A 24172-nucleotide genomic window follows, 5' to 3' on the forward strand; every position below is an offset into this window, starting at 1 on the left:
TCTTCTCCATGTAGGGGTTTACCTTGTATCTCTGTATTCTGATAGCCTGGAGTTGTTTTCCTTATTGATACAAATGAAAAGTGAAATCTTTATATGTTTTCCAACTTATTAAATTAGTAATGTTAAAGATAATTTTAACAAAGTTAAATGGAATTATTTTAAAATTCTGTTTCTTTGCAGTAAATGTAATCCCAATATAAGACAATATGACTCACATATTTGTGAAAACGAATAGGGCCAATCGTTCCCATTATCACTACAATTATCTATGGTGAGGCCTCTCTATCTTCTACCAGTCCCTCTTTTTTTCACTCACTCAAAATATATGTATCAATGGTCAAATGTGTCCCAGACATTGTGCAAATCGATAAAGGTAACACAAGAAAATGTGTACTCTGAGAACTTCTTATTCTGCCCCAGTTCAGGAGATTCATGCAACTGCCAAGTAACAAAAATAAGAGCTAGCAGTTACTGGAGTACCTCAATCCTCACAACTCGTCATAAGGCCGGTGTTATCATTAGATATTCCCCATGTGTATGCAGGATGAGGAAATAGGTTCAGAGAGGTCAAGTGGCTCACCCAAGGGGCACAGCTAAGTGAAAGGCACTATAGGCATCTCAAACTATCTCCTTCCCAAAGACTTCACTGCAGAGCAGGAGAGTCACCCTGACACCAGCCCAATGGGTTCATCTTGCCCATTACCCAGATAGAGCTGATTTATCAAGACAAGGGAATTGCAATAGAGAAAGAGTTTAATAGACATAGAGCCTGCTAAACAGGAGACCAGAATTTTACTATTACTCAAATTAACCTTTCAAAATTCGGAGGCAGAGGCTAAGGGGCTTTGTGGGTTTTTTTGTTTTTGTTTTTTCTTTTGAGATGGAGTCTTGCTCTGTCACCCAGGCTGGAGTGCAATGGCATGATCTTGGCTCACTGCAACCTCTGCCTCCCGGATTCAAGCAATTCTCCTGACTCAGCCTCCCGAGTAACTGGGATTACAGGCACATGCCACCATGCCCGGCTAATTTTTGCATTTTTAGTACAGACAGGGTTTCACCATGTAGGCCAGAATGGTCTTGAACTCCTGACCTCAAGTGATCCACCCGCCTCAGCCTCCCGAAGTGCTGGGATTACAGGCGTGAGCCACCATGCCCACCGGCTAGTTTTTTAACAATGGTTTGGTGGGCAAGGGGCTAGAGAACGGGTGCTGCTGATTGGTTGGGGATGCAATCACAGGGGTGTGGAAAACCGCCCTCAGTGCACTGAGTTGCATCTGGATGAGGGCCACAGAGGAGTCACTGATCCAGGTGGAGTCATCCTGTCATCAGAAATGGAAAAGTCTGAGAAGGTATCTTCAAAGGCTAGTCTTAGGTTTGACAAAAGTGGTTATTTACAGGGATAACTGGGGAAGTTGCAGAGCTTGTGACCTCTGGAACAACGTCTGGTAATTCTAATGCCTACATCTTAGCAGAATTCAGGCCCCTCTCATAATCCTAAACTTGTTGGACTTTTATTAGTTTTATAAAACTGCTTTAGTTTGGGGAAGGGCTATTATCATTTAAACTATATACCAAATTTCTCCCTATATTAGCTCGTCCCATGCTCAGGAATGACCAACGGCAGTTTGGAGGTTAAAGGCACAATGGAGTTGGTGAATTCAGATGTTTCACCTTGGTAATTTCCTCACTGTTAAAATTTTTGCAAAGGCGGTTGCTGCGCCTCTTGTCCACACCTGCGCGCTCCCCAAGGGGTCCCTACCCACCCCGCCCCTGGCTGGGGGCCGTAGGCTGGCCCCGCCCCGCTGCGCCTGAAGGGGGCCTCTGCCAGGGCAGTTTCTCTCTGAGGCTGCGCGCTAAGGCGGTGGGCGGTCCCGGGCAGGTCCAGAAGCCGGGCTGCCTGTGCCAAGTTCCGGGGAGCTAGCTGCTGCTGCCGCCGCTCTTCCGGAGCCTGCAGCATGGGGCCCCTGCTGCGCACCGTGGAGCTCTTCTATGACGTGCTGTCCCCCTACTCCTGGCTGGGCTTCGAGGTGACGCTGGGGTGGCCGCCTCGGCGGGGCCTGGGGTATGAGGGCGGAGGGAAAAATGAGCGCAGGGCACAGGGACAGAGGTCTCGTGAAACTCCTGGCGCCGCCCACGGGATTAGGGCAAGCAGGGAGAGCTCCAGGGCTGAAGGTCACTTAGTGCTTTTAAACGCAATAGAGTCGCTGGCTCCAACCCGAGCCTTTATATCCCGACTGCAGTTTCCCACGGTGGTGGAAAGAGGGGCGGCTCCAAACATTCGGGGAGAAATGCAGAACATGCCCACCTCTTAGCCCAACGATGGCAGTTTTGGGGAAAACTGGCCACAGGAGCGAAGATCCTGGAATAGATTTCTGGTAGAGGGGAGAGTTTTGCGATTTCAAACCAAACAATGTAGGGTGTCCGCATAACCTCTGCTCTGCACTTAGCGGCTCCCTTCCCTTTCCCTCGGCTCTTTCACTTTTCCATCTTGCACACTGGCAATCGTTCTTGACCTCTGCCCGCAGGTCCTTTGCCGGTATCAGAATATCTGGAACATCAACCTGCAGTTGCGGCCCAGCCTCATAGGAGGGATCATGAAAGACAGTGGTAGGAAGGGAGGGTCGGGGCAAGGGTGATTTCAGTGGCCCAAGAGAGCCGACCCCAGCGGGTCCTTATATTGGCACTGGCAGCTAGAAAGCTACCCTCTGCCCCGTCTGTACTAAAAATACAGAATTAGCCGGGCGTGGTGGCGCATGCCTGTAAACCTCAGCTATTTGGGAGGCTGAGGTGGGAGAATCGTTTGAACCCAAGAGGCGGAGGTGCGGTGAGCTGAGATCGCGCCATTGCACTCCAGCCTGGGCAACAAGAGCGAAACAACGAGAAAAAAAAAAAAAGAGAGAAGAAAAAAGAAAGCTGCCCTCTGCCCCAAACCCAGGTCGAGGTCCCCAAACCTGGGACCCTTAGGCCTTTTCTCACTTAACGTGCCCAACCTTCTCCTGACAGGAAACAAGCCTCCAGGTCTGCTTCCCCGCAAAGGACAATACATGGCAAATGACATAAAGCTCCTGAGACACCATTTCCAGATTCCCATCCAGTTCCCCAAGGATTTCTTTTCTGTGATTATTGAAAAAGGTGAAGAGAGTGGGATGCAGACAGGGTATCCAGTGAAGAACAGAGAAGTGGGAGATTGCGGGATTGATAGGATGGAGGGGCTGCAGGAGACTAAAGCAAGTGAAGCCTGCCTTGGGAAACCTCAGGATCAGCGTTGAGGGAGCTGAAGGTTGCCGAGCATGAAAGGGAAGAAGAGCAGGCAAATAGGTCATGGGAACCTTGGGTGAGAGGCTGAGGGCAGAGGAGCTCTGGGGGATGTCAGAAGCAAGGAAGAGCTAGTCCTCCACCAGGAAAGCAGCAAGAGGAGCCCTGCCTCTGGGTGCCTTTGCCCCACAGGAAGTTTGTCTGCCATGCGTTTCCTCACCGCGGTGAGCTTAGAGCATCCAGAGATGCTGGAGAAAGTGTCCCGGGAGCTGTGGATGCGCGTCTGGTCAAGGGTGCGTGTGGGGCTCTGGGAATCCTCTGGGAGGACCTTCGATGACTTTCTGACCTTCCCCAGAAATGTTTTCAGGGTCATGATCCTGCCCTCCCCACCACCCCAGAGGATCTACTGTCCTCCAGTCACACCCCTCTCCTTCTGAGAGGCACTGCTTCCTGCTGAGTGTTCTCTTCTTCCTAGGATGAAGACATCACCCAGCCCCAGAGCATCCTGGCGGTGAGTGTCCTGGCTCCACCTCGACTGTACTCAGAGAGAATCGGAGAGCAGTTGGCGGTTGGGGGTAAAGAATACAATAGGTCTCTTATTGCATGGAAAAGGTTATAATTACTGGGGAAGAAAGGATGTCTGTGATTCAGGGGACAAATTACTGAAAAGTCAGAACTAAGGATCCTCAAAAGGATATCTCAAAGTTGAAAGGGGAAGTGCAAAAGGGACAACATATGGGTAGAATTTATTTGCTGAAAGACATCAATGAGAGAAAAATGCTCAGTGTCGGAACCCCTGGACGGGGAGGGATGTAGTATTCACAAGTCTCCACAGACTCCAACACAAACCTCACCAACACATCCAGAGTAGAAGACAGGAGACTTTTTCCAAGAGGCTTTAAAAAGACAAAAAGAGATAACTGACTAATGCCACGGTATATAGAAGCCTGAGTGAGAACAAATGGAAATAGCTCAAAACATTGACCAGTGAGCCACAGATAAGTAAGTTTGTCTTCAGGATTAAATTAGGAAATTCAAAACAGTATTATTCCTCTGGCTTACAAAAAAATAGTTGAAACCTATTCAAATGTAATATATCAAGTGGCAAATCACACAAAAGTTAAATGTATAAGGAATGGCAAATATATCTTCTACAGTCTATATTCCTGCAAAGTACATGTGTAATTTTTAGCTTGCTTTTTTACTTCATATTTAATAATCATTTTTCGTGCCTTTTTTTTTTTTTTTTTTTTTTTGAGACAGGGTCTGGCTCTGTCACCCAGGCTGGACTGCAGTGGCGCAACCTCGGCTCACTGCAACCTTTGCCTCCTGGGCTCAAGCGATCCTCCCACCTCAGCCTCCCGAGTAGCTGGGACTACAGGCACACACTACCATGCCCGGCTAACTTTTTTATTTTTTGGAGAGAAGGGGTTTTACCATGTTGCCCAGGCTGGTCTCGAACTCCTGAGCTCAAGAGATCTGTCTGCCTCCACCTCCCAAAGTGCTGTGTTTACAGGAATGAGCCACTGTGCCTGGCCTCCATGCAGTTTTTAACTCTTTGAAAGTATAGTTCTTTGTTTCTATAGAGGTTCTATTGAGTGGACTTATTTTTGTTTTACTTAACCATTTTTCTGTAAACATTTTGTGTGGTACATAATTCTCTAATTTAACCAAGTCAAAGACAGTGTCTCATTAGGACAGGCTACATGAATTCCTGGGTCACACTTCTGATCTAGGAAGTCAAGATGCAGTGGTTCTCAATCTTGGCTGTGAATTAAAATCGCCTGGAGTACCTTGGAGCTAACCCTTTCCCCCTGGAATTGTGATGTAATTGTTCTTGTTCTTTTTTTCTTTTTTGAGACAATGTCCTGCTTTGTCACCCAGGGTGGAGTGCAGTGGCATGATCATGGCTCACTGCAGACTCAATCTCTTGGGCTCAAGTGATCTCCCATCTCAGCCTTACGAGTAGCTGGGACTTCAAGCATGTGCCACCATGCCTAATTTTTTTTTTAATTTTTTTGTAGAGATGGGGGTTTCACTGTGTTGCCCAGGCTGGTCTCAAACTCCTGAGCTGAAGCAGTCTCCTGCCTCAGTCTCCCAAAGTGCTGGAATTACAGGCATAAGCCACAGTGCTTGGCTCTAGTTCTAAGGGATGACCTCACGTGGAGATTTTTTAAAGCTCCTCAGGAGTTTCAAATGGGCAGCCAAGGTTAAGAACCACCTATCCCAAACTATACCCAAACCACAAACTGAAGCCTTTGTCTTTGTCTTGAAGCCAGGTAGGTGGCTGCAGCCATGTGCCTTGTTACAAGGTCCTCAGGAAGTTCCACTGGAATTAGAGCCTAGCTCTTGATTCGAAAAAAGCATGAGATACTCAGGAACTCTGAGAAGTAGGAAGGAAAGAGCCCTGGACTTGAATTCTAGAGACCTCCATATTAGTGTTGGCTCTGCTACCAACATGTTCTGTAACTCTGAGCAAGTAATGTATCACTTCTGGATTCAGGCTCTTCATTTGTGAAATAAAGAGGTCTATCTAGCTGGTCTCTAAGATGTCCCCTGGTGTTAATTTCTGTGACTGACTCTGTGCCATCTACCTTTTCCACCCATCTCAAGATTTGGGAGAAAGGAAATAGTTCCTCTTGGCAAGGACAGATCTCCACTTGTGGGTGGGTAAGGGCATTGCCAGGAAAACTTGGGGGCAGAAAATAAAAAGACCAGAGTTTTCCTCTGAGATCCCCATCCAATATCATGCAGCCACAGTTGTATTCCCTGCTATATTCCCTTAGGCTGCAGAGAAGGCTGGCATGTCTGCAGAACAAGCCCAGGGGCTTCTGGAAAAGATCTCAACGCCAAAGGTGAAGAACCAGCTGAAGGAGACCACTGAGGCAGCCTGCAGATACGGGGTGAGCAGCTCTTTATGTGTGTTCCCAGCCCCCATCCTGAAGATGGAGACTTGAGAATCTCTAGGTGTGAGTCCCCATGCTTCTGTGCAAAAGCTCGCTTTCCAAGTGTTCTCCTCAATGCTCTTAGACAACCCTCATCTTTTCCCTTCTTTTCCTTGGGCTCAGGGAAAGGAAAGGAAGGAGATGGATAGTGAGAGAAAAGACAGCCTCTTAGAAACAGGAAGGCACCTGGGGCCATGGAGCCTCTTACACCTCTTTCCTTCTGTGAACTCAGAAAAGTACTGACTCGAAGCCTTCAACCCCCGCCTAATACCTGCTCCTTTGCCTTCCTCCTTGCACTGTAACTGCTTTCTCCAGGCCTTTGGGCTGCCCATCACCGTGGCCCATGTGGATGGCCAAACCCACATGATATTTGGCTCTGACCGGATGGAGCTGCTGGCATTCCTGCTGGGTAAGTTAAAGATTCAACACTGAGCCGGGTGCAGTGGCTCACGCCTGTAATCCCAGCACTTTGGGAGGCTGAGGCAGGCGGAGCATGAGGTCAGGAGATTGAGACCATCCTGGCCAACATGGTGAAACCCTATCTCTACTAAAAATACAAAAATTAGCCGGACGTGGTGGTGCACGCCTGTAGTCCCAGCTACTTGGGAGGCTGAGGCAGGAAAATCACTTGAACCTGGGAGGTGGAGGTTGCAGTGAGCCAAGATCATGCCACTGCACTCCGGCCTGGGTGACAAAGCAAGACTCTATCTCAAAAAATAAAAAGATTCAACACTGAACTGCCTTTAACCCCAGCTCCACCCCCACTATATCAGTTGACTGGAAGGAGGGGCTCAGAGCAAAAAATATTCTTGGTACTTCCAGTAGCAAAGCCTTATGCAGTCCGTGCTGTTCAACGTTGAATGGGCAGGGGCTGTCTTCATCGCCATAAAAGAGAAGGAAGCCTTCTGTACCTTGAAGCCAAGCAAGGGTCTTATTAGAAAACCCCTGGGACCTTGTGGGACCAACTCCTGCTGCCAGCACACCTGAGAACAGTGTGCAGAGTCTGTTATTTCCTTCATCCAGGAGAGAAGTGGATGGGCCCTGTGCCTCCAGCTGTGAATGCCAGACTTTAAGATTGCCCGGAGGAAGCAAACTCTTCGTATAAAAACAGCAGGCCATCTGCTGAACCCCAGCTCCACCATAAGGCACTGGGACTTGGATTTCTCTATCTGATAGAGGTATTTTCTGTGGCCCTGGGAGCTGTCTATCTTTCCCCTACCCCCAAGGACACCAGGAAGGGGTCCACCATTAGCTATGTGGCAACCTTTACTTCTATGCCTCACAAGTGCCTTTCAGAGAGTCCCCACTCTGCTTTCCCACAAAATAAACCTAATGCCCTCAGGCAAAATGTTTCTGTGTCTGTATCTGCCCTGGTGTATTCTCATTCCTGGGGTCACATCCTGTCTACTCTAGGGATAGGTGAAGGAGAGCTCTTTTGGTACTTCCAGCCAGATCAGCCATCCAGCCCTCCTTGGGGCTGTGGAAGAAGTGAGAATAGTCCCTCATTCTCTCACACAGAAACTCCCCTGGTCTCTCTATCAGCAACAGAAAACCAAGCCAGATGGACTTTGCAACTAACCAGTTTGGGATTTACTGTCTTCTGACCAGCCACAGTGACTGAGATGGGGCTGGGACCAGAAGCCCAGTGGGAGTGAACAGCAGAGGGAACCAGAGTCTGGCTGAGCTTGTGCCCAGATATTTAAACTGCATCCAGCCACACCTGCAGGACCAGGGCAAGGCAGTACTGGGAAACTGGCTGGAGTTGCTGGGGATTGGAGAAGTTGCACACCTTTTCATAGATAGCTCCCTTAACCCTCAGTGCAGATTCTGAGAAAACTCCAAGTATAACCCCTGTTCCCTACTACATACATGTAACTTTTCCATTCCCCCAGTAATTGATCCAAAGTCCCTGCCTCTAGCTGTGCCCATTGTGCAACTATCAGAATCCCTTGTTTCAATAGTATTTTGACTTCCTTGAGAATACTCTGTATTTGGAAGCTGAAACCTCACTTGGACCCATTGTTGGGAACCAAGTACAGAGCCTTACATAGACCAGAGGAGTTTCAGGAGTCATGCCACCTTCCCTTCTATCTCTCCCTCTGGGTCTGGCTCTTCCCATACTCCATTTTCCCCTTTTATCTCCCATTACTTTCTGTCTTCCTCTCTCACCTTTCCCATATCTCTAGCATCCTCCAGGATTTAAAATCAACTTTACCCAGCTTATCTGTGAAGTAATGACAAAAGAACATCTCCAGATTAAGTACTCCTTTTATTTCAAAGGAGTTTCATGTACAACTACTGTAAAATAAAAATATAGGAAGATGTCCAATCTTAAAAATCATAAGGACAAATTGAGACAAAACTAAGCTTCCCAGAGCAGGGTGAGTGGAACCAGTTTTATGAATAAAGATGCTTGTCTCAGCACTATTTGTTGATATCAAAAATTGTGAACAACTTAAACACCTATTAGGAGGAGAATAATAAATCATGACAGATTCAGGAGATAATGTTTTACAGCCATCAAAAATTGTATTTTTTGAGGGCTGGCATGGTGGCTCACACCTATAATGCCAACACTTTGGGAGGCCAAGGCGGGTGGATCACCTGAGGTCAGGAGTTCGAGACCAACCTGGCTAACATGGTAAAACCCTGTTTCTACTAAAAATACAAAAAATTAACCGGACATGGTGGCACGTGCTGTTAATCCCAGCTACTCGGGAGGCTGAGGCAGGAGAATCGCTTGAACCCGGGAGGCAGAAGTTGTGGTGAGCTGAGATCGTGCCATTGCACTCCAGCTTCGGCAACAAGAGCGAAACTCTGTCTCAAAAAAAATAATAATAATTGTATTTGTGAAGAATTGTTAAGAACATTGGAAATTCTTGGGATATAATATTGATTGGAAAAAGATGAAACTATATAGTATGATCTCAATGTCTTGATGAATAAAAACAATACAGAGGACATTATTCTGAGATAAAATATATCAAAATCTTTCCATTTTATTTGTATACTTTTAAAATTTTTCATTCTTTAAAATGTATTCTGATACACAAAATAATAAAAATGAAAAATAAAAAATTTGGCTGGGCTCAGTGGCTCATGCCTGTAATCCCAGCACTTTGGGAAGCCAAGGCAGGTGGATCACTTGAGGTCAGCAGTTTGAGACCAGCCTGACCAACATGGTGAAACTCAGTCTCTACTAAAAATACAAAAATTAAGCTGTTTGTGGTGGTTCATGCCTGCAATCCCAAGTACTCAGGAGGCTTAGGTGGGAGAATTGCTTGAACCCAGGAAGCGGAGGTTGCAGTGAGCTGAGATCGGGTCATTGCACGCCAGCCTGGGCGACAGAGTAAGACTCTGTCTCAAAAAAAAAAAAAAATTGTGGATTCACATTGCAGTACAACTGTGCATCTTGCCCATTGATTTCTAAATGTATTATTAACTACTTAACTTAATCCTGAATCTTTTCCCAGTCTTAATGGGATAATGTTTTATTGTAGATGCATATTTCCTGCCTCTACTCAGTCTTTCTTTGAAGACTTTATCATCCTATTTTCTGCATCCAGTGGCTGACTTTAATCTTCTCTGGAGGTACTAGACAGTTTCTAGACTAATGCTTACACTCATGATCCAGATTTTAATTTCTGAAATCCTTCTTCTAAATAGAATCAAAACAGGAAAGGGGAAAGCCTCTCAAAGCAACTGTCTGTGAATAATGGAACACTCTTTTCTTCTAATCCAAGGTGGGTTTCATACTTTTTCTTAGTTTCTTGCCCTCTTCCCTTCTGATCAATAATTGTAATGTAATATGAAATTTGTAATTGTGCCAATACTCAGATTCAATACTGAACTACTTTCTTGCATTGTAATTCAAATTCCAAGGTTAACAACTAGCTTTATGTTTCCAAAACAATCTTATTGTATCTGTATTTTCTTAGGTGAAGTTTCCAGACATGATTTTTTTTTTAACAGAACCAAACACATGGTAATTTAAAAAAATAATGCATGCATGTGGTAAAAACAGTGAAAGCAAGGTATCGAGTAAGAAGAGTCCTCCCTTTCTCATTCTCATTCCTACTCTCTATTTTTTATATATCTGTTTTGTAAGCTATAATACAGAGAGATTCCATATACTCTTCACATACTTTCCCCAGTGGTAACATCTTGCATAACTATAGAACAATAACACAATCAAGAAATTGACATTGATATAATCCATACACCTTATTCAGATTTCACCAGTTTAACACATGCTCATTGTGTGTCTGTATTTAGTTCTACATAATTTTATCACATGTAGGCTGATGACCACCACCACAGCCAAGATACAAAACATCTTCAGCATAAAGATTTCTCATGCTACCCTTTGATAGCCACAGCCACCTCCCTCCCTCCTGTACTTCCCTAACCCTTGGCAATCACTTATCTGTTCCTTTATATCTTGTCATTTCAAAAATACTATATAAATGGAATCAGATTTGATTTCAGCACAATCCCTTTGAGATCTATCCAAGGTTTTGACATGTATCAAGAGTTTATTCCTTTTTATTGCTGAATAGTATTAATATTCTATAGTATGGATGTAACACAGTTTTTTTAAACATTCATCTGTTGAAAGACACTTGGATTGTTTTCAGTTTCAGGTTCTTACAAATAAGCTACTCTGTGCGTTCATGTACAGGTTTTTATTTTCATTTCTCTGGATAAATGCTTAGGAGCACAACCACTGGGTCCCATGGTAAGTGCATGTTTAGTTTTAAAAGAAACTGTCAAGGTTGAGTGCATGGTGGCTCCCATCTGTAATCCCAGCACATTGGGAGGCCAAGGCAGAAGGATGACTTGAGCCCAGGAGTTCAAGACCAGCCTGGGCAACATGGCAAAACCCCATCTCCAAAAAAAAAAATGGCCAGACACGGTGATGTGTGCCTGCAGTCCCAGCTAATTGGGAGGCTAAGGTGGGAGGATCACTTGAACCTGTGAGGCGGAGGTTGAAGTGAGCTATGATCACATCACTGCACTCCAGCTTGGGCGATGGAGCCAGACCCTGTCTCAAAAAACAAAAACAACAACAAACAAAAAAGAAAGAAAGAAAGAAAGAAACCGCCATACTGTTTTCCAGAGTAGCTGGTTTCACTTTTCCACCAGCAACGCATGAGTGATCCAGTTTGTCCACAGCCTCACCAGCATTTAGTGTTACTAATGTTTCTTACTTTAATCATTCTGATAGGTGGGTAGTGATAGCTCATTGTGATTTTTAATTTGCATCTCCCCAATGACTAATGAACATCTTTTCATGTGCTACTTGCCATCTGTACATGGTCATCAGTAAAATGTCTGTTCATGTCTTTTGCCTACTTTCTAATTAGACTCCTTTGAAAATGTCTCGTGTTGTTTTTAACAGTAGATTTTAAAAGAATTTACAAACTGTAAAAATACATTTTTGAGACAATGGGGAAAATGATATGGAATGAATATTAGGTGATATTAACGAATTAATGTTAATTTCATTATGCGATAATAGCTGAGTGACTGTGCACGAAAAAAAGTTTTCATTGGTTGTAATTCATTTTGAAATATTTAGGATAGGGCCGGGTGTGCTGGCTCACACCTGTAATCCCAGCACTTTGGGAGGCTGACGTAGACAGATCACGAGGTCAAGAGATTGAGACCATCCTGGCCAACATGGTGAAACCTCATCTCTACTAAAAATACAAAAGTTAGCTGAGCATGGTGGCATGTACCTGTAGTCCCAACTACTTGGGAGGCTGAGGCAGGAGAATGGCTTGAACCCAGGAGGCGGAGGTTGCAGTGAGCCGAGATTGCAGCAATACACTCCAGCCTGGCAACAGAGCAAGACTCTGTCTCAATATATATATATTTAGGATAGAAATGACATGATGCTTTTTAAAATGTGGGAGATCAGAAGGAATAGATGAAACGAGTGAAAAGATGTTAATTATCTTTAAAGCTGAGTGATGGATATATGGGGAGTTATTTATACTATCCTCTATTATGTGTATTGAGATATTTCTGTAATAAAAATGTTTTTAAAAAAGAATGTAAACCCACAGGTTGGTAAGATTATATTTTTTTAAGATTAAGAAAATATTTTTAAACCATACATCTGATAAGAGATTAATATCTAAAATATAAAAGAAACTCAATAGCAAGAAAACAAATCACCCAAGTGAAAAACGATTGCAGGACGAGAACAGATATTTCTCAAGTGAAGACATACAAGTGGCCAACAGGTTTATGAAAAATGTTCAACAACTAATACCAGGGAAATGCAAATCAAAATTACAATGAGATAGCACCTCACATCTTGTTATAATGACTATTATTAAAAAGCTGAACGATAAATGTTAGTGATGATGTGGAGAAAAGGGTTGACAGGAATAGAAATTAGTACAGCCATTGTGGACAATAGTATGCAGGTTCCTCTAAAAGCTAAAAAAGGATCTACCATATGATCCAACAATCCCATTTCTGAGTACATCTCCAAAAGAAATGAAATCAGTATATCAAAGAGATACCTTGCTCTTATTCACAATAGCCAAAATATGAAATCAACCTAAGTGTCCATCAATAAATGAATGGTTAGGCTGGGCGTAATGGCTCACGCCTGTAATCCCAACACTTTGGGAAGCCTAGGTGGGTGGATTGCTTGAGCCCAGGAGTTCGAGACCAGCCTGGGCAACATGTCAAAACCTCATCTCTATTTTATTTTAATTAAATTTTAAATAAGTAACCCAAATGAATGGTTTAAAAAATGTGATGTGTATAATACACAGTCATGCATTGCTTAATGATGGGGATATGTTCTGAGAAATGCATTATTAGGTAATTTTGTAATTGTGTGAACATCATGGAGTATACAGAACATACACAAACCAAGATGGTATAGCCTACTACACAAATAGGCTATGTGGTATTGCCTATTGCTCCTGGGCTATAAACCTGTACAGCCTGTTAGTGCACTGAGTACTGTAGGCAATTATAACACAAATCACTAGGCAATAAGAATTTTTCAGCTCCATTATAATCTTACGGGACCACCGTCCTATATGTAGTCTGATGGAAACATTGTTATGTGGTGCATGACTGTATGCACAGATACACACACACACACACACACAATGGAATATTATTTAGTCTTTAAAAAAGGAAGAAATTCTGTCATTTGCAACTACATAGAGGAATCTGAAATAAAATAAGCCAGGCACGGAAAGACGGGTTCAGGCAATTCTCCTGCCTCAGCCTCCCGAGTAGCTGGAACTATAGGTGCATGCCACCATGCCCAGCTACTTTTTGTATTTTTAGTAGAGACAGGGTTTCACTATGTTGGCCAGGCTGGTCTTGAACTTCTGACCTCATGATCCACCTGCCTTGGCCTCCCAAAGTGCTGGGATTACAGGCGTGAGCCTTGCCTGGCACATACATTAGTAGTTTTTCAGATACTGTCTTCTTCTTTCTTCTTTTTTTCTTTCTTTTTTTTTCAAAGACAGGATCTTGCCTTGTCACACAGGCGGGAGTATAGTGGCACAGTCATAGTTTTCTGCAAGAAAGAGTTCTCGAACTCTTGGGCTCAGACAATCCTCCCCCATCAGCCTCCCAAAGAGCTAGGATTACAGGCAGGCAACACTGCACCTGACTAATTTTTAATGTTTTTTGTGTGTAGAGACAGGGTCTCACTATGTTGCCCAGGCTGTCAGATACTGTCTTTAATTGTTATTTAATTATTTCATATGCATGTCTTATCTCTCTGTCCATATCAGAAAATCCTGGAGACCACAATCAAATATGTTACCTCTCCTGGGTAGATGCCCTTAGAAGTTAGCACAGGGCTATGTACAATGTAGTTACAAACAAATGCTCCATGGTGAAATCAGATCCCAGTGACAAGATGGTGACCCTCGCTGGTCCCACACACAGTTGTACACACTACAGTCAGACTCAGACTCACTTTGGCTGTAGTTCCCCAAGCTGGAGGAGCAGGGTGGGAAAGGGGTGATATACTTGGGTTTACTTTCACCAATTTACAGATTAGAAACCGAAGCTCAGAAAGGTGAAGTAACTCGTCCAAGGTCACACTGCTAGTAAGTGGTAGAAATGAGATTTGAAAACCAGGGTTGGCCAAAACACATGTGCATAACTGCACGGCCTACTGTTTGCTAGTATTTACAGGAATATCCACGTGGGACTCTGCTGTCACTATCGGTAGACATTTCTAACAAACACAATGCTCTTTTTGTTGTTGTTACTTAGCAACAACCACACTCAATTTCTCAAATTCCAGAAGCTTTTTGCGGCTTAATGCTGAATATCTGAGCTAGACTGACTGCCTCAACCCCATTGTTCACTCAGTCCTTGTTTAGTGAGCTTTGTACAATATTAAAACTAGTTGATGGGATGACTGCATGTATTTATTCTTACATACTGGAGGATTTATTATTTGTTGAAAGCATTTCCGTCTAGAAAATATCAATGTTGCTCACCTATGTCATGATAAACCATTTATCCACCTTCCTTACACATTTTGTAGAAGCTGTGACTAAGGCAATTTCTAAAGAGGAAAACACACCCAGCTGAATTAAAAGGTCAAGGTTCTGAGTTTCCTTCTAACTAAAGAAATCATGTACTTTCTCTGAGCTTGTTTCCTCCTCTGTAAAATGTAAAGGATAATCAGGCAGCCCAAATGATTGTTAATAAGGATCAAATGAGATCGTGTATGTGGGTCCAATCAATTGATTCTACACAAAGGTATGTATCTGTTGTCACCAATATCTTTTTAGAAGTCACCAGCAGTGGGTTGTATGCTTATTCAGTTTAGAGTGATCTATTTCTTAGTTGTCTTAATCAGATGATAAAAGATAAGCCTTCCAATACAGACCTTGCCATCTTCATTTCCTTATCCTGCCTTATATGTCAGTAACTTTAATTTACCTTCTGATCATCTCCTTGGCTGCCCTTGCTGTCTAAAGATCAGCCTTTTCTTAAAATGCCAAATGATGGGGGAAAATAGCATCTAACCACTCCTCCAGAGAAGAGAATAATGATTCAGAATGCCTCTAGCATTTTGTTAAATTATCATTTGAGAGCAGCCCAAGAGAGTGTTTAGAGCAGGATGGCGTAGTGCTTAAGAGCCAGGATTCTGGGTTCAGATCATGGGTTCAAATCCTGACCCCACCCTTAATTAGCTACCCACATTCCTCAAGTTTCTGACCTCAACTATAAAATGGACATAATCACAGTAACTACCTCTTAGTATGGCATACGTATTTTAAATTACTTAATTAGTGTAAAGTAACATGGTGAGGAGTATGCACAAAACATTCTACACATGATGATACTATAAAGCACTCCTGGATTCTGAAACACAAAAATCACAGAAATACAAAGCCACAGAGACAAGCACAGAGTGGGAGGCAGTAAGCTTGACTTCTCCCTTGTTCTCCTTGCCCTTCCACTTCCCTTCACTGTCATCCACCCAAACGAGCAGGGAACAGTGGTCAAGGAGAAGTAATTCCATCTCCAGTAGGGTTTGTCAAAGGCAGGCAAGTAGAAAGTGGATGACAATTGAATTAAGTGGTGCATTCCTGTTTTGCTAAGGATATTACATTGACGAAGAAATAAAGGAAAGCAAAACTTTTGGGAAGCAATTTGGCCATATGCATTCAGGACAATAAAAACTTTCCTATTGCTTCTCTCTCGACAATGACATTTCTTAAAATTCATCCTGAAGAAATAATCCAAAGCAAAAGGAAAACTATACATAAGATGTTCATTGTATTATTTTTTAAACAGTTTTCTTAAGGTGTGAAAGGAAAATAAATCTTGGGATCCCAAACTTACTAAGCCAGAGGGATAAGTCAAGCTGGGAACTGGGTCATGCAAACCTGCCTCCCATTTTGGTTTCTTTGGTTTTTTGTTTTGTTTTGTTTTTGTTTTTTGAGACCAAGTCTCACTCTGTCGCCCAGGCTGGAGTGCAGTGGTATGATCTCGGCTCACTGCAACCTCCATCTCTCGGGTTCAAGCAATTCTCCTGCCTCAGCCTCCCGAATAGCTGGGATTACAGGCTCACGCCATAGTAGAGACGGGGTTTCATCATGTTGGCCAGGCTGGTCTCAAACTCCTGACCTCGTGATCCTGATCTGCCCACCTCGGCCTCCCAAAGTGCTGGGATTACAGGCGTGAGCCACCGCGCCCAGCCCCATTTTGGTTTCTAAATAAGATGGCTACAAAGATGAAAAGCTACACACCTCCCTCACATCTTGACCACAAGGAGATTCCCTGTGGTACCCAAGATCTTTACCCTAAAGCATTTCAGCTAAAGTTCACCAGGGCAATGTAAATTCATAGCTTATCTTCACAGGTCGGGGGACACAGGACAGAAATGAAAGTCATCCCTCTGCCCACTGAGACAAATGCGTATCTGATTGTTTCCTCTGCCCTATTATCTACATTGTCTTATGTAAAAATGCAGATTCACTAAGCCAGACAAAGGCATTAAATATTGAAACCACCAAAATAATCTTAAAAGAAAAGCACAGACTTGTCTCCCGGGTGCACTTCCTTAACTTTGGCAAATAAACCTCCTAAAATGATTGAGACTTGCCTCAGTCATTTTACTTGATTGACAAAGGTATAATTCATCTTTTTTTTTTTTTTTTTTTTTTTTGAGGTGGAGTCTCGGTCTGTTGCCCAGGCTGGAGTGCAGTGGCATGAACTCAGCTCACTGCAAGCTCTGCCTCCCTGGGTTCATGCCATTCTCCTGTCTCAGCCTCCCGAGTAACTGGGACTACAGGCGCCTGCCACCACACCCAGCTAATTTTTGTATTTTTAGTAGAGATGGGGTTTCACCAGGCTAGTCTCAAACTCCTGACCTTGTGATCTGCCCGCCTCGGCCTCCCAAAGTGCTGGGATTACAGGCCTGAGCCACCACGCCCGGCCAATTCATCCTTTTAAAGTGTACAATGCAGTGGGTTTTTTTTTTAAGAATCATTCAGACTTGTGCAAGCATCACCATTATGTAATTTTAGAAATTTTCACCACCCCAATATGAAACTCATTTGCAGTTACTCTCCATTTCTCCCTCTGCCTCCCCACCCCTAGCAACTTCTAATCTACTTTCTTGCATTATATTATTATTATTATACTAATTTTTGAGACAGGGTCTGGAATGCAGACAGGCTGGAATGCAGTGGCATGATCACAGCTCACTGAAGCCTCGACCTCCATAACTCAAGCAAGCCACCCACCTCAGCCTCCTGTGTAACTGGAACTATAGGTATGCACCACCACCCCCAGCTGATTTTTGTATTTTTTTGGCATGATCACAGCTCACTGCAGCCTCAACCTCCAGGGCTCAAGCAGTCCTCCCACTTCAGTCTCCTGAGTAGCTGGAACTATAGGCGCGTGCCACCACACCCAGCTAATTTTTGTATTTTTTTTTTTGGAGGGGCATGGTTTCGTCATGTTGCCCAGGCTGGTCTCAAACTCCTATGCTCAAGCAATCCACCCACCTTGGCCTCCCAAAGTGTTGGGATTACAGGCATGAGCCATGGCGCCCAGTCTGCATTATTATTATTATTATTATTATTATTATTATTTTGAGACATAGTTTCACTCTTGTTGCCCAGGCTGGAGTGCAATGGCGTGACCTCGGCTCACCACAACCTCCGCCTCCCGAGTCCCGGCTCAAGCAATTCTCCTGCCTCAGCCTCCCGAGTAGCTGGGATTACAGGTATGCACTTCCATGCCCAGCTAATTTTTGTATTTTTAGTAGAGACGGGGTTTCACCATGTTGGCCAGGCTGGTCTTGAACTCCTGACCTCGTGATCATCCGCCTCGGCCTCCCAAAGTACTAGGATTACAGGCATGAACCACCGCACCCGGAAACCTGCATTATTTTTAATGGCCAAAAATATAGAGTGAAATAGGCTCAGTGTTATTGAGCAATGTATCATGAGGGCATATTAATCAAATTATGGCATATTGATTGAATAAAATATTACATGGCTGTTTGAAATTACTACAATAAAGTCTTTATCAAGGTGAAATATATACAATATAAAGTATAAAACTTTTTAAAGATACAAAGTGGTTAGTATATTCTGGTTTGCATGTGGACAGTCTGGAAGAACTATATAAACATTTTAAATGGCCGTGTTAGGATAATGAGATGGTAGACTATCGGGAGAACCCGCTCCCGACGGTTATGTGGGTTCTTTTCTATTTCCTAAGTGTCTCAGCTGGTTTGAGAAATAAAGGGAAAGAGCACAAGAAAGAAATTTAAAGCTGGGTGTCTGGGGGAGATATCACATGTCGGCAGGATTCGTGATGTTCTCCGAGTCATAAAACCAGCAAGTTTTTATTAGCAATTTTCAAAAGGGGAGGGAGTGCATGAATAGGGTGTGGGTCAGAGATCACATGCTTCACAAGGTAATAAAATATCACAAAGCAAATGGAGGCAGGGCGAGATCACAGGACCACCAGATGGGGTGAAATTAAAATTGCTAATGAAGTTTCGGGCACACATTGTCATTGATAACATCTTATCAGAAAACAGGGTTTGAGAGCAGACAACCTGTCTGACCAAAATTTATTAGGCGGGAATTTCCTTGTCCTAATAAGCCTGGGAGTGCTACAGGAGACCGGGGCTTATCTCATCCCTTCGGCTTCGACCATAAAAGACAGCACGCTTCCAAGGGGGCCGTTCATAGGCCTGCCCTCAGGGGCCCATTCTCTTTCTCAGGGATGTTCCTTGCTGAGAAAAAGAATTCAGCGGTATTTCTCCTATTTGCTTTTGAAAGAGGAGAAATATGGCTCTGTTCTGTCCGGCGCACTGGCAGCCAGTTCAAAGTTACCTCCTTTGTTCCCTGAACATCGCTGTTATCCTGTTCTTTTTTCAAGATGCCCAGATTTCATATTGTTCAAACACACATGCTCTACAAACAATTTGTGCAGTTGACACAATCATCACAGGGTCCTGAGGCAACATTCATCCTCCTCAGCTTACAAAGAAGATGACGGGATTAAGAGATTAAAGACAGGCATAGGAAATCACAAGGGTATTGACTGAGGAAGTGATAAGTGTCCATGAAATCTTCACAATTTATGTTCTTCTGCCACGGCTTCAGCCGATCCCTCCATTCGGGGTCCCTGACTTCCCACAACAGTAGATGATTATTTTTCTTTAGCTTTTAAATATTGTCATGTTTATTTTTTAACAAATGCAATTTTTAAAAACTTGATTTTACATTACTGGAATTGAGACTGTATGAATGGCACAGCCAGTCAGCAGTCTAGCCTCTCCAGTTGGGATCCAGTTCTTATCTATTGCACTCTCCTTCAGGCAACCAAGAGACTTAAGCTACAAAGGTCCAGCCTCTCCCGGACTCTCCCCTTACACCTCAGGCCCATACCCTTTGGCCCCGTGCGACTTAGCCTACACCTTCCCATCCCCACAACTCACTCCTTAACAAACCCCCCTTTCCTATCACACATACCAATGACCCTTGGCCAATTTCCTTCTATTCATATGTTAACTGTAGACTGAAGTCCTGATTTCAGCTGTACTTTCCCCTTATTAGCAGAACAGTGAGGAAACTGGCTGAAACAGAACAACAATCAGCCCCCTCTCACTTCCGTGCCTACTTTACATAGAGGCACACCTCATTTAGACTCCCACAGCCTTCCTGTTATGTCTCCGCTATTGATCTGGGGCTATGGGACAGAGAATCTTCAATATCCCACCAGTGGCCACATATATATACCAACCACTACAGACACAGTTATCCTTATTCTCATACTGTCTCTCTCTCTCACACACACACATATATACACACACACACTCCCTCTGCTATGCTCCCCCACCCCAGCTGTCCCTGGGAAGCCTAGATTGGATTTGTGCCCATGGTCTGCAGCTCCCCTCGGTCTGTCTGCTGGTCACCCTCTGAAGGAACGGGGCCCAGTCTTGTTCACCCTCTGGCTCAAGAACAAAGTATGATTCTACCCACCCTCTACCTCCAAGCACCTCCCCTACTCAGACTTAACTGCGTGACCCACAACTGAAAAGAATGGCTCCTGGATCTTCACAGGTGTGGTGAGGCCTGGTGAGAGGGGAGCCTTCTAGTTAGTGCCCTACCACGTGTCAGGACCATGTTAGTTCTAGGATTCAGAGATGATTAAAACTAATCACGCACCTTGAGAAACTCACAGTGGAAGGAAAATCAGTAAACAGAAAAATGCTACATAACCAGGTAAATGGTGGAACAGATTTAGGAAGGAACAGTGTGGATACACCGGAGCAGGCTCCAAAGCAGCATCACCTCGGAGGAGGATCTTGAAGACTCAGGAGTTAACTGGGTCAAGAAGTATACGCACAAACACTTCTCACAGGTCTGCAGAAAACGGGGAGTCCACAAAAATAGCACTTGGGCAATGGAAGCGGGACACACCATTCCATGCCCACAGCATTGCTTCCTGTGTGCAATGCACTGTGTGCTGATCTACAGAGATTAAATAAGCCGAGGTCTCTGCTTCCAGTCATTTGGGAGAGAGGCACAAGGTAAATTATCAAATAGAAGGCAAACTGCCCAGGGCTGTAATTAACATACAATATGCACTGAGAGGGAAAGGTTAATGCTAACTCTGGTCCTAAGTACAAAGATCATTGGGAGTAAGGGGTGCACTCTCATTAGGGCACAGTAGGGGTGGGTGGAGAGAGTAAAAACCAGAACAAATCAAGGTGCAGCAGTTGGAAGTCAGCCTTAGGGAGAAAAGGGGCGGAGACTGACTGGGCCAGAACAGAGGGATTGGAAAAGAAAAAGAGGGTGGGGCCAGTGGGCTCCACCTACCCGCTCCGGCCCTTCCCCCCACCCCCACCCCATCTACTTTCTGCAGTCTGTGGAGACAGGTGAGCGACGAACTCCTGAGACAGGTGTGAGTGTGAGGGTCGGGAGGGTCATGGGATTGGGACCAAGGTGTGAGGAGGGAATCTGCAATTCCTTGCTACACAGAGCGCTGGCAACTTCTGACAGGCTGTTTTGGGGGTATGGGCTGCCTCGGGTTGTTGCTGTTACAAGGAAAAAGGGTTCCCCTGCCCACCGCCTCCCAGCCACTGGGCTAATTCCTGGCAGGAAACTTGCAAACTGAGTTTAACGAGTTAGGATCAGCAGAGGGTAGAGGAAGGCCCTGGCAGATGTGGAGTCTATCTAGAAGAGGACAGGAGTTATCAGGGCCTCTGGCCACTGTGCTGGGCCTTTGCCTGTACAATTGTTTCTCAAGCAGTCGTGTCCCTGTGGCTGTGGTGCGCCTGTGTGCACTTTCTCCCTCCACCTGGAGCATGGGCTGACACCGGAGGAAAGGAAAAGACAGAGTCAGACAGGGTAAGTGGGGGTCCCTCCCCTCTTCTCTAACAGGGCTGGATTGAGGGCCTCTGGCTGGGGAGGTTGGGGGTGGAGATCCAGGAGCAATAACAGAGGAAGGGCAGGGCCTGCCCCATCACCTGAATTCCAGAGATGCCAGTGTGCACTGAAGCCCCAGGCAAGGCGTGCCCAGGACCGGATCCTGGATGGTGGTGAGGGACAGAGCTGGAAGGGAGACTACAGGGAAGGATAAAGGAAAGAAGACAGAGCCATGACACAGTCAACTTACAGAATGGCTGGGAGTCAAGGCTCCTGGGCTGGTTTCCTGGCTATTCCACACACGCCAAGACCTAGAGAGCATTTCAGAGCTGGAGGGGACTCCACAGATTATTTGATTTGAGATTGAAGAACCTAGAAACCAAACAAGGAAATATCATATGGTTACTTTGGTATCTGACACAGCCATGACACCAATTGCTAGTGTAGACACAAGAGCTGTGTGTCTTTTTGCAGGAGCCTGGGGAGGGGCCATGGTGCCAATGTACTTATTGGGGAGACTGGAGAAGCCGCTTCTCCTCCTGTGCTGCGCCTCCTTCCTACTGGGGCTGGCTTTGCTGGGCATAAAGACGGACATCACCCCTGTTGCTTATTTCTTTCTCACATTGGGTGGCTTCTTCTTGTTTGCCTATCTCCTGGTCCGGTTTCTGGAATGTGGGCTTCGGTCCCAGCTCCAATCAATGCAGACTGAGAGCCCAGGGCCCTCAGGCAGTGCACGGTGAGTTAAGGGGTGGGCATCAGGAGAGGAATACACCTTGGGCCCATCCTCCCTCCCTCTCTCCCCGTAGTCTCTGAGGCATAGAGTCTCTGGTTTCCTCTGTCACTGGCATCAGCGGGAGGAGGGGTCAGAGGCCAAAACAGGATCTTTTGCCCGTAGCAGACAAAAAAAAGGGAAAAAGGGCTTCTTTCATGGAAGCCACCAATGGCCTTATTTCTCTTCCCTCAGGGACAATGAAGCCTTTGAAGTGCCAGCCTATGAAGAGGCCGTGGTGGGACTGGAATCCCAGAGCCGCCCCCAAGAGTTGGACCAACCACCCCCCTACAGCACTGCTGTGATACTCCCAGCACCTGAGGATGAACAACCTAGCCATCCAGAGGGGTCCAGGAGAGCCGGACTGGAACAGAGGCGAATGGCCTCAGAGACTATGGCCCAGGAAGGAAGCCCTGAAAGAGCTCCAATCAGCCTTCGGCTTCGGGGACCACGGGCTGTGTCCACTGCTCCTGATCTGCAGAGCTTGGGGGCACTCCCCAGATTAGAGCCCCTGACTCCACCCCCTGCCTATGATGTCTGCTTTGGTCAACCTGATGATGATAGTGTTTTTTGTGAAGACAACTGGGCACCCCCTTAAACGACTCTCCCAAGATTTCTCTTCTCTCCACACCAGACCTCGTTCATTTGACCAACATTTTCCAGTGCCTACTATGTGTCAGAAACAGTGTTTCTGGCTGAATATCATAAATGGGGACTTGGACCCTGAGGAAAGTCAGGCCACGGTAAGCCCTTCCCAGCTGAGATGTGGGTGGCATAATTTGAGTCTTCTGGCAACATTTGGTGACCTACCCCATATCCAATATTTCCAGCGTTAAATTGAGGAAGAGGTAGGGAGGTGATCCAGAGAAGGTGGAGAAGGAAGACGTAACCTCTGAGTGACGGCTATTGCTTCTGTTCCAGGTGCTGTTCGAGCTGTTAGATCCCTTAGGCTTGCCAGCTTTGTGAGTTATATTGAAAAATGAGGATTCCAAGAGTCAGAGGAGTTTGATAACGTGCACGAGGGTACACTGCTAGTAAATAACATTAACTCCTCATCCCAAAGCCTATTGTGTTTTCAACACAAGATAACAGGAAGCCAAGCCACGTGCATGTCTCCCAATCCCTGTCTAGGGACAGCTGCTGGTGCAGGGTGGAAGACTTCCTATAAACAGAATGGGGGACCAATTGTGTCTACAGAGGGGGTGGGCTGAGCATGGGCACGCATGTCCTCAGCCTCCTGGACGAGCAAACTCAGTCAACGCTCTGGGGATCCTTGCTCCGCATGGGTAGCAGTGTCTGTGCCTCTCCTGCCCAGGTGCTAGAGAGCAGTCCCCAGTGCAGGGTCCCCAATGTATTTGAAAACAGTGGAGTCAGTGGCCCTAGGTGGAGGGTGGGTATGAAGGCCAGAAAGAGTGAAACATGTGAGCTTTCTGGCCAGGAGATTCCCTCTTGAATCATCCATATGAAGCCCCGCGGCCACTTGCGAAGCATCTCTAATAGCTTCTTCCTCACTCCTGCGCTCTGACCGCTAGACTTTCACCCCAGCCGCCGGTCCGGATTCCTGAGATCCCAATATTGAGCACCAGGTTTCCTGGAATTGTGTGCTGCGGCTGTGATGTAGGTTTCGGTCGCAGGAAGCTGCTAAACCATAGCTGACGCCCCCTCCTAAGCCAGCCTTCCTTCCCCGCGCGGGTATCTGTCCAGCACCTTGTCGCGCTCAGTCTCCTCCGCAGCCTGGCCCCAACCGTTCAACTTCAATAAAGCAAAACTCCAGCCACACAAGTCTCCGTGAA

General features: G+C 45.4%; 2 protein-coding genes across 16 annotated transcripts; both read left to right on the top strand.

Moving 5' to 3' along the window:
* Positions 1–1848: 1848 nt before the first annotated feature.
* Positions 1849–7548, top strand: GSTK1 (glutathione S-transferase kappa 1). 7 transcript variants are annotated; one of them, XM_011989874.1, is made up of 8 exons: positions 1849–2027; positions 2526–2607; positions 3004–3132; positions 3448–3548; positions 3731–3766; positions 6042–6158; positions 6516–6613; positions 7224–7548. In XM_011989874.1, the coding sequence occupies exons 1-8, from the start codon at positions 1956–1958 to the stop codon at positions 7303–7305; spliced, it is 717 nt and encodes a 238-aa protein (XP_011845264.1). In that variant the 5' UTR covers positions 1849–1955; the 3' UTR covers positions 7306–7548. The 7 variants fall into 7 exon arrangements, with proteins under 7 accessions (XP_011845264.1, XP_011845265.1, XP_011845266.1 ...); XM_011989875.1 differs by having other exon boundaries at positions 7227–7548; XM_011989876.1 differs by having other exon boundaries at positions 6516–6609.
* A 7324-nt stretch (positions 7549–14872) lies between these two features.
* TMEM139 (transmembrane protein 139) lies at positions 14873–24158 on the top strand. Of its 9 annotated transcripts, XM_011989888.1 has the most exons (5): positions 21046–21144; positions 21495–21592; positions 21697–21783; positions 22085–22346; positions 22575–24158. In XM_011989888.1, the coding sequence occupies exons 4-5, from the start codon at positions 22102–22104 to the stop codon at positions 22975–22977; spliced, it is 648 nt and encodes a 215-aa protein (XP_011845278.1). In that variant the 5' UTR covers positions 21046–21144; positions 21495–21592; positions 21697–21783; positions 22085–22101; the 3' UTR covers positions 22978–24158. The 9 variants fall into 9 exon arrangements, 8 of the variants coding, with proteins under 8 accessions (XP_011845279.1, XP_011845278.1, XP_011845275.1 ...); XM_011989885.1 differs by lacking the exon at positions 21697–21783; XM_011989884.1 differs by lacking the exon at positions 21697–21783 and having other exon boundaries at positions 21046–21120; positions 21492–21592.
* Positions 24159–24172: the final 14 nt, after the last annotated feature.

This window comes from Mandrillus leucophaeus, unplaced genomic scaffold (genome assembly GCF_000951045.1).
Source record: "Mandrillus leucophaeus isolate KB7577 unplaced genomic scaffold, Mleu.le_1.0 Scaffold365, whole genome shotgun sequence".
NCBI classification, from domain to species: Eukaryota; Metazoa; Chordata; class Mammalia; order Primates; family Cercopithecidae; genus Mandrillus; species Mandrillus leucophaeus.

Coding starts and splice junctions, on each gene's coding strand:
- GSTK1 (XM_011989874.1), top strand. CDS start 1,956: ATGGGGCCCCTGCTGCGCACCGTGGAGCTCTTCTATGACGTGCTGTCC. Junction 2,028..2,525: donor ACTCCTGGCTGGGCTTCGAG/GTGACGCTGGGG, acceptor CTCTGCCCGCAG/GTCCTTTGCCGGTATCAGAA. Junction 6,614..7,223: donor CTGGCATTCCTGCTGGGTAA/GTTAAAGATTCA, acceptor TCCTTCATCCAG/GAGAGAAGTGGATGGGCCCT.
- TMEM139 (XM_011989889.1), top strand. CDS start 22,102: ATGGTGCCAATGTACTTATTGGGGAGACTGGAGAAGCCGCTTCTCCTC. Junction 22,347..22,574: donor GGGCCCTCAGGCAGTGCACG/GTGAGTTAAGGG, acceptor CTCTTCCCTCAG/GGACAATGAAGCCTTTGAAG.